This window comes from Capsicum annuum, chromosome 2 (assembly GCF_002878395.1).
Source record: "Capsicum annuum cultivar UCD-10X-F1 chromosome 2, UCD10Xv1.1, whole genome shotgun sequence".
Taxonomy (NCBI): Eukaryota; Viridiplantae; Streptophyta; class Magnoliopsida; order Solanales; family Solanaceae; genus Capsicum; species Capsicum annuum.
The window spans coordinates 148000891-148011188 of record NC_061112.1 but is presented as its reverse complement, the minus strand read 5'-3'; the positions used below and the strand labels follow the sequence as shown (position 1 = coordinate 148011188).

Genomic DNA, 10298 nt, shown 5'->3' with positions numbered 1-10298 from the left:
AAAATCTTTGGGTTGCACCATTTATATTTCTTCATCTAAGTCACCGTGGAGAAAAACAGTTTTAAAATTCATTTGCTCAACTTCTAAATCTAAGGGTGCAGCTAAGGGTAAAACTATACGAATGGATATCTCACAACTGGAAAGAATATCTCATCAAAATCAACTCCTTTTTTTGGTTAAATTCCTTCACAACCAATCTAGTTATTAACTAAAGAAATATTCTACCTAAATAGCAGTTAATTACTATCACTCCAACTCATAACACTACATTTCGTGAATAAAATTAAGATACCAGTGTGGTTAAGAATACCAAAACTGTACGCTCAATTTTTTTTCCGCGAACACTCACTTGATAAAATCTCAAATTTAGAAGTTTTCGTATGAGCTTCTATAATCAGCTGGGCAACACTATTTAGCATGTTTGATTAAACTTCTAAAATGTTTATTTTGAAAAATGCTTATTTCAAAAGTTAGTGAGAAACAGTTTATATTTGATCAATAAATTTAAAAAATATTTTTAAACAAAAATTAATGTCTGGTCAAGGTCAAACTCTTTAGCAAGTAATAGAAGCTTTTTCTCATTAGAAAAATTTATATCATCTCAGAAGTTATACCAAACACATCACTTTTGAGGAAAAAATCAACTTGGTCAAGCAGATACCAGGCAAATTCACCATTCGTTTGGTAAATTTCTGATATGAGACTAAAATAGCTTAATTTTGGTAAATTGAAAGACTTAAAACTGCTCAACTGATACTTAAAGGGCTACTCTAAATCTACCACCAAATATAAGGACCATTTTTGTCATTTTCTCTAATCTGTTTATAGGAACAAGCAAAACAATGGAGCTTCAACTTAACTGAAATTCTCCCCTTTTCTTTTTCTTACTTGTTTTCCAATTCAATGGCGGAAAATTTTAACCTTGAAAGTTTCCATATTCAGACAACCAACGACAACTACGTTGGAACTTCCGACAACGAGGACGTCGATGAACAGGAGGAGGACGCCACGTACTGTTTTTCTCCTTCTAATAATCCCACCTTCTTTATTCCTTCATTTCATGATTTTCATTCGGGACCCGATTCCGAATCCGAGTCCGTCTATTCGGGTTCTAACCGCTCCGACTTGATCTCAAACCCTAATTCAATTGACTTTGTAACTGATTTGTTTCACGGCAATTTGAATTCTAGGGTTTCGTCAGACGGTGATGAAGTAGAATTCGGGTCGGAATTGGATGGACTTCGGGTCGTAGGGTTAGACTCCGAGTCCGATTCTGAAGAAATTGAGGTAATTTCGGGGGTTGAGCCGGATTTATGGAGCTGTTTTCGGGTTGATGATGAGGGGGATTTCGACGAAGATATCGTGTGGGAAGAATTTGACAGGCTTGTTGAAGGAGGGGGGAACAGTAATACGAGTTATGTGATTGGTCGAATGGAAGAGATTTCAGTTTCTTCTGATTTCTCTTCTGAACAAGGAAATGAAGGAGAAGAGCAGCAGCTGAGGAATGTAGGATGGGAATTTCTCGAGGCGGTTAATAATCTTGAAAGGAGTCTTGAATTTGACAATGCTGTTATGATTCAAGATGATGATGGTGTGTTTGTTGACAATGTTGATTTTGTTGGGAGCGAAGTGTGGTTAAAGGGTAGTCCACCAGCAGCTAAATCTGTAGTGGAAAATCTTCCGTTGATAGTCGTGAGTGATGAAGATTTGAAAGGAAGCAATGTAGCTTGTGCAGTTTGCAAAGATGAGATTTTGTTGTCGGAGAAGGTGACTAGGTTGCCTTGTTCTCACTATTACCATTGTCATTGTATTGTGCCTTGGCTAAATATCCGTAATACTTGTCCTGTTTGTCGCCATGAGTTGCCCACGGATGATGCTGATTATGAGAGGGAAAATGGAAGAAGTGATGGTTCCAGACTTGTTAATAATTTTCAGGTTAGATACAATTTTTAACCTGTGCTCTTGACATTGTAATTTCTGTTCTGTTGACAGATTTCCTAGACAAGAGAATACTATTAGCTGAGCATGTTGAAAATCTTTTCGTAGCATTTTCCTTTTACTTCCTTACCTTTTAGTTTTGGTACAATATATGTAAAGTTCCAACTTTTGTATGTGAGTATCACATGGATAGCTTGTTTTTTTGCCATTGAAACATGGTGAAAACTTTTGAATCTCAGAATATTCAAAGGTTAGTTCTATTTTGGAGATTGGTTAAAGTTTTGGGAAAACTTAGAGTTGGGTTTGTTTTCTCAATGAGACAACAACAACAACAACAACAAATCCAGTGTATTCCCACCTAGTGGGGTCTGGGGGGTAAGATGTACGCAGTCCATACCTCTACCTCTAAAGAAGTAGAAAGGCTGTTTCCGATAGACCCCCGGCTCAAGGCACGAGCCACACAAACACATAGTAAAGCACAAAAGCAGATTACATAACATAAATACGTCACCCATAAGTAATATAAAACAGAGGAAAGCACAGGAAAAGCACACAGATTCGTAATAAAACATGGAACACGGAACACGGAATCATAACAGGAATAAAACCCCCACCAAGTAATTCCCTACACTAGCGACCCAAACTGGCCCTAGTCCTCTGCCCTAATTCGCGTCCTCCAGCCCTTCCTATCTAGGGTCATGTCCTCGGTGAGCTGTAACTGCTCCATGTCCCGCCTAATCACCTCACCCCAGTACTTCTTCGGCCTACCCCTACCCCGCCTAAAACCATCCAACGCTAGCCTCTCACACCTACGGACTGGGGCATCCATGCCCCTCCTCTTCACGTGTCCGAACCATCTCAATCGGGCTTCCCGCATCTTCCCTCTAGTCAGCCCACACATCCAGCGCAACATCCGCATTTCTGCCACCTTCATTTTTTGGATGTGGGAGTTCTTAACTGGCCAACACTCCGCTCCATACAACAAGGCCGGACGGACTACCACCTTGTAGAATTTGCCTTTAAGCTTGGGCGGCACCTTCTTATCACACAGCAGCCCCGACGCGAGCTTTCACTTCATCCACCCCGCCCCAATATGGTGCGAGACATCCTCGTCAATCTCACCGTTACTCTGGATCACGGACCCAAGATACTTGAAATTATCCCTCTTACATACCTCCTGTGCTTCCAGCTTCACTACTACCTCATTCTCCCGCCTCACGTCATTAAACTTGCATTCCACATACTCTGTCTTGCTTCTGCTCACCCTGAACCCTTTAGACTCAAGGGTTTGCCTCCACACCTCTAATTTGTCATTCACACCCCTCGAGTCTCATCTATCAGAACTACATCCACGGCACCTCCCCTTGAATACGCCGCGTCAACACCTCCATCACCAACGCAAACAAAAAGGGACTAAGAGTAGATCCCTGGTGTAATCCTGTCAGGACAGTGAAATGCTCTGAGTCTCCTCCCGCCGTCCTCACCTGGGTTTTCGCTCCATCATACATATCCTTAATTGCTCTGATATATGTCAGCGGTACTCCACTCACCTCCAAGCATCTCCACAGCACCTCCCTGGGGACTTTGTCGTAAGCCTTCTCCAGGTCGATAAACACCATATACAGATCCTTCTTCCTTTCCCTATACTGTTCCACCAACCGCCGTACCAGGTGGATCCTCCGTCGTCGAGCGGCCGGGCATAAATCCGAACTGATTTTCCGAAATAGACACTATCCGTCTCAGCCTCACCTCGACCACTCTCTCCCAGATCTTCATAGAGAGACTCAATAACTTAATCCCCCTATAGTTATTGCAACTCTGAATGTCCCCCTTATTCTTATAGAGAGGGATCATGGTAGTCCATGGAATTAAGAGATTTTTCTCAATGAGACGGCGGTGAAAAATGTAGTCCATGGAATTAAGAGATTTTTCTTCTTCAACTTGAAAATATTGGTTGCCGAATCATTAACTTGGTAATATGGTGGGGAAACTTTTCAGAATCTTGACTTTAGTGTCCGCTAATCTTTCTTATATATCTAGTTGTTCTAAAGATCTTGAATCCATATATTGTTGCTTACCTTTATAACTATATTCACATAATTATCAATTCTTTGAATTTGTAACTTGAAGCATGTGTCTTCACTCTTCACATATATATATGTACATTCTTGTCAGAACTTCTAAAGCCGTTTAAAAGAATTTCATTACATTGGCAAATTTAGTACCAAGAGGGTGGTAGCTCTACAGAGTGGATACAGGATATACGAGCTCCCTATGCTTCCTGTATGGAGCTAACGAAGTCAAGTAATTTATTTATTTTGTGTATATATTTCAATTTAAGCTAACAGATACAAACATTTCTATTTTATATATTGCGGTCAAAAGTAAAAACGTTGGGTTGAAGGATCTGTGGTTTCTCTCTGCTCGAACAATTCATGAAAATGCAAGCTGGAATCATGGTCCAACCCTTTTGATGCTGCTTGTGAATAATCCTTCCTTACCAGCTAATATAAGTACCCTTTAAAGGCATGGGCATTATCAACTTAGTGCATATGAAGAAACATATATGATAACTGTGTCACAAGGCACAAAACTATATAAATGATTAGCATCTTCTCACTCTGGCACACATTCCAGCTGAATCAAACCACCTTACTAGTTACTTTGTTTATTCGGATATTCTGGGGCCAGTTTATGCTAGTACGCTTAGCTATTTTTAATCCATTGCAGCATGGCTGCATGGAGAAAGATCCACATTACTTGTCCCCCATCTCAAGGAGTCACATTCACATGTTAATTCTTATACCACTTACGATATCAATTATTTTTACTAAGGTGATAGGGTATCAAATTTCCAATTGTACAGTTTCTCAAATTTTAAATGCATCATGATGTTTTTGGTGTTGAGCTATTGCAACCCCACTCTTAACTTTTAGGCTGAAAACGGAAAATCCTTGTATGATCTTAGGTATGTATCCATAATCATTTGAACAAAAAACTCTTGATATATATTTTCGAGGACAAATAATTCTTCTTTCTCACTCCCACCTGAGCGACTAGAACTGCCAAACCTCTAGGTTGGAAATAAAAGTGTTTTTGCCATGGAAGCAACCCTTGTCATCAGTTGTCTGGAAATCTTTTCCTTTCTGACCGGGTGGAAATTGTTCTGCTTGCTCTTTTCTTTCAATAGGAAATTTATCTTAGTTTTTTCAACTGCATATACTACTGAGAGTGGAGACACAAAGTAGGTGGATATTTGTCCATGAACAGTATATTTGTCTTGATCAACTGTATTTTTGACAGATGGCCACCATCTACTTTTGATTAATATAAAATACTCCCTTCGTTTTTAAAAGAATGACCTACTTTCCTTTTTAGTCCGTTTCAAAATGAATGACCCCTTTCCTTTTTTGGCAATACTTTAATTTCAACTTTCCACATGGCATGTTTAGGACCACAAGATTAAAGAGCATTTTGATACATTTGACACAACTTTAATTTAAGGCCACAAGATTCAAAAGTCTTTTTTATTTTCTTAAACTTTGTGTCAAGTCAAAGTAGGTCATTCTTTTTTAAACGGAGGAAGTAGTAGGTAAGCATGTTGTCAAGAACACAGTTCTTTTCTATCCAGAGATCAAGTCTACTGTATTTTGCAGTAAACATTGTCTTTTAGATTTCTTTCTTTTGTTTTTTCTCATAAAAACAATAAGATATAGTCTAACTTAATCCGCTGTACTGATTTTTGTTTGCCTTCAAAACTTTTGAGTTCCTTTCTCTGCAAATTACCCACCAGATACGAACTGGAATCATATGCCTCCAGCTATACTTTGTCCAACCTTATCTATACCGACTCCAAAGAGTGTGTATATATTCCCGTACACCAACCATTTGATTCCAGCAAAATTAAGAAATGGCTGCCATTGCTGGTCAGACATAGTGTTTTCCCTTTGGAGGCCAGACAAATGACATCCGTTGCTTATAAGGGTAGCCCTCTGTTATGAAGGTTTTCTTTAGTAAGGCAGGCTCTTAACTTCCAGATTTGTTTCCTTCCATTTACCACCATCCACCATCCACCATCATAGAAATAAATAGCAAAGGTCAGAGGACCGTTTTGTTTGAATTCCCTTTTGGGAAGGAAAGAAGCTCTTAGCGGCTCCATTAATAAGATTGTTTGATCAAACTGTGGATATATATATCCACAATTTTATCCAGTTAAACCATCTTCTTACAAAGCTCATGTATTCCGTTAGGTTTAGGAGGAAGCCCATGATCAACATCCCAAATTCAGTTTTAGTAAACCTGATTTTGTAATCTTACTTGACCATTGGCCAACCTTAAAGAAAGGAGTCTCATATTGATGGAGGTCACTAATGATGTTACTCGCATCTTACTAAACCTCATTTTCATAAAATACTATTGTGGATTTTTTTTATTTTTATTTTTTTTGTGGCCAAGTTATTCAGATTGTGCTTGCTGGGTGACTCTGATGAATGAAATTTTGGATGTAAATTTGCAATTTTCATTCTGTACGTAACTGATTCCTTCACGTCCTTGATCAAATATATTTTGTGGTGAAGCTGATTGATGAAACCTTCATTATTATAGAGGAAGATGCGATCCAGATTTATGAGTTAAGCAAAAGTTAAAAAGTAGCATTACTTTTTTTCTACCAAATCTAATTCATCCAACGAAAACATCTTGAGAGACAATTTTGAAAAACATCGAAGTCGTCAGTCTTCTTTGTGATCTCAAATATAAAAACCACTTTCTTATATAAATTATTTTAATAATCAGTGTACAATATGAACTGTAATTACAAATGAAGTGTGTAAAAACAGACTAGATAGAGTAGCTTTACATGGAAATACATAATCGTAGGGATACAATCCTTAATATATGGCCGAATGGTTAGTTAGACTGCTTTATTTATATGATTCGGATGTTACCAAAAGGGAAAAACAAAAGAAGAAAAGAGAAGTTTTATGAACTAATATTTCATTTATTTATTTTTTAAAAAAAGAGAGTTGAAAAAGCAAAACGTTTTTTAGAACTACTCTATACTAGAGCTTTATTGAAGAAAGACACTTTCTAGCATGGCTACTTTATTTTGCTTTAAACTTTTTTCTTCACATCAACGAAAATGTATGCTAGAGTTTATTTCTTCTCAAATACGACTGCTTCAATTGAGAAGATGCATGAATTTGTGCAACTTACTTTTCTCTTTTATGATCAGGGATCATAATCATATGGTCATGTTGGGTCAATTTTAAGTTGACCCGAAAAATGAGTCATGACACAACTCATTTTGAGTTTATATTAAGAGGAGTTAATCCCACATTTGATAGTTACCCTAACTTTATAAATATATGCAAGACATGCTTCTACCAAAGTGATGTGTTATTTCTTTTTAATTTTTTATTGATTTGGTGTGGTGTAAACATCAGGTATAGTCAAGTATATCAAATAATAACTAAAAGTATAGCTAATTTGATTATCAACATTTCTAGTATGCCATGGTGGTCCTAAAAACATTGAGTAATAGTCCTAATCAAAAAACATTGTGGTCCTTAAAATATTGACTACTAGCTAGTCCTAATCAAAGTTTTGTTTTTTATAGGCTACAGGAACTTTTGGTTTGCAAATTCCTTGTTAAAAAATTATTTTCCGTAGAAGAAAGATATCGTAGTATATGTTTAAATTCCATTAGGTATTGACTTGTTGAGAGGAACCAAATGAAACATCAATAACTTACCTAGTATAATTTCATAAATGAGGTCTTGGGAGAGTGATGTGTACACAACGTCACTCTTACCTTGTGAAGGAAAAGATCGTTCTATAGATCCTCGACCTCAATTCAAGTACAACATATAGCATAAGCACATGAAAGATGAAAATGCAAAATTGAGATGGTGATATAGTTGATGAAGCACAATATTCTTTGTGGTAATCCTATTTTTTCTTGTTTGCTATTGGTGAAATTCAACATGGAAGTTCACTAACAAAGTGTAATATGTTTTAAGGAATTAGAAATGAGAAACACTTTTTACTACTACTACTTTATTAGTACTTATGATCTAGTTTAATGATATTTTGGTTACTAACTAATTTCTATGTCAAGATATTTCTTCCTTAAATAACTTGGTAACGTTTTTGCTGTTAGTACTGTAGTTATAATTATGTACCACTTTCCACAATAGAATTAAGATTAGAAAGAAAGAATAAAATAGAAAATATCCAAAGTCGTCATTTTAAAATATTAGAGGGGTAAACTCTGGCTCTTCAAATACCCCCAGAGGCAAAGCAAGCAAAGTAAAATCCTCTAGAAACCTATTATGGCATGGCCTCTCTAGCAAGTGGCCTCTGCTTCAACATTCTATCCCCCTATTTTTTTCAAAACAGTGGGGCACTGAAAATTATTTTTCCAATCATTGCGGGATTGAATATTTGAATGCGTGGGCAGTCTGTAAGTACTATTCCCTCCGTCTTAAAATGCTTATCGCATTTTATTTTTCAAAAGTTAAATTACATGAATTTTTATCAACAATTTAAGATATTTCTTTTGAGAAATGCAATAATTTTAGGTATTTAAATTGTAATTTTAATATAATAAATTAATTTTGATACAATTCAACTCAAAAAAAAAAAAAATAGTCAATTTGACTATCGAGAAGCAAAATGTGACAATTAAGATGGAACATACCAACAGAGGGAGTAGACTTGACAAATTAGTAGGCGTTTGGTCGTGAAAACTAAAAAATTTTAAGTTGGAGTCATGTTTGGCCATGAATATATACAAATTGAATTTGTTTTTGAATTTTTATGAGAAAAGTGAAAGTAACTTGTTCTTACTTTTTCAAATACAATTTCAAATTTTATTTGAAATTTTCATGATCAAACACTATTTTGGAGTTACATAATTCTCGTGGCCAAGCAGGGCACCAAATAGCATAAATTTGCCATTTTAGTCCTTGTATTTCAAGGCGTTGGAAAATCTAAGCCCCCAAGTTTACCGAAAACTACTAATCAGGTAACAGCTCCATGACCCTAGTCAAGAAGGTAGGCAGGCCTAAGCTAAACATGCAAAAGATAGTGTAGCTTCATTCCAACACGTCTCTTAGGGTAGCCTAAAACTCTAACATGAAGATTCATTCCAAGATCTCAATAAATTGCAAAAGTTTCAACAAATATATTTTTTATCATTGTCATGTTGAGTATAGTTTCTTATCAAAGGAAAAGAAATAAAGGGACTCTAATATTACCAAATACTACAATAGAGTAAGCGGCACAAAAAAACAAGCTACATTAGAAGCACAATATCAGCAATGTCCGTGGAATTGGGTGCACATCAATTTCACTTTGAAGCTACTACAACTAAATTTTCAGGAGTAAATAATTTCAAGATTTTTCATTTTGAATCCTTTTGGATATACATGTCGGCAATTGATTGAGCTGTTTGTCACAGCACAACTTGACAAAATTGACACAAAAATCAGTCAGATTTATGTCGACGTATTTAAGTGTTTTTTTTTTTTTAATTTCCTTTTCTTTGTTGCTTTTCCTCTCCACTTTACGTATTATTTGCTTTCTGTTACCTTCAGCACCAGTAGAGTTTAATGTGAGTGTATCATCTAAAAGGGTTAACTAGCACAAAAATTGGCTCTAACAGTTCTAAGCTTCATTAATATTTAGACATATGGGCTATGACTTTACGACAGCAGCGACAGTAATCAAAACCGTGAAGATAATGAATAGTTAAAAAGAACATCCATTTGCTTTAAAAAATAAAACCCCTTTATTCTCCACATTCATAGTGGATCTAGACCTTGTACAAGTACGTAAGCACACTTCAATGATATGCCCAAAACACCAAGTAAATAGTAATGAAATGTAGCACCATCACACAATTAATCAAACTTTATGTTTTGCATCTTGAGGTGTCAATATAATTAAACATGTTAAACAACAAAAGATACAAGCATTCAACTCGGGAATAGTTTAATAGTCTCTTTTTAGCGTTACTTTAAGCTGAAAAAAGAAAAATTAAAGGAGATGAAGGTGATGAAAAAGGGGTAAGCACATGAGGAACTTATCCTATCCTGACCAATCTAATTATTGGTCAACGACCTCATAATGATACAGTTAACCAAGTATCTATTTGGATCAACAAAGGAAATTCTTAGCTTGGTAAACTTTCTTGACAATTAAATAGATTGATTATGCATGCAGAGTAAATATAGTAATAACAAAAAATATGATTTCAATTCTTATAACACAAGCAATGAATAGCACAAAGAAGTCTTTTTTTTAAATCATCGTGCTATCTGAACCAGATTGTGCGCACCTCAACTAATTTCACGTGA

The 10298-nt window shown here is 36.1% G+C and overlaps 1 protein-coding gene across 1 annotated transcript; it reads left to right on the top strand.

Annotated features, from left to right (window-relative positions):
• The first annotated feature begins 805 nt into the window (after positions 1 to 805).
• On the top strand, positions 806 to 6558 carry LOC107858352 (E3 ubiquitin-protein ligase CIP8). Its single transcript, XM_047407439.1, has 2 exons — positions 806 to 1935; positions 4114 to 6558. The coding sequence occupies exons 1-2, from the start codon at positions 904 to 906 to the stop codon at positions 4120 to 4122; spliced, it is 1041 nt and encodes a 346-aa protein (XP_047263395.1). The 5' UTR covers positions 806 to 903; the 3' UTR covers positions 4123 to 6558.
• The last annotated feature ends 3740 nt before the right edge of the window (positions 6559 to 10298 follow it).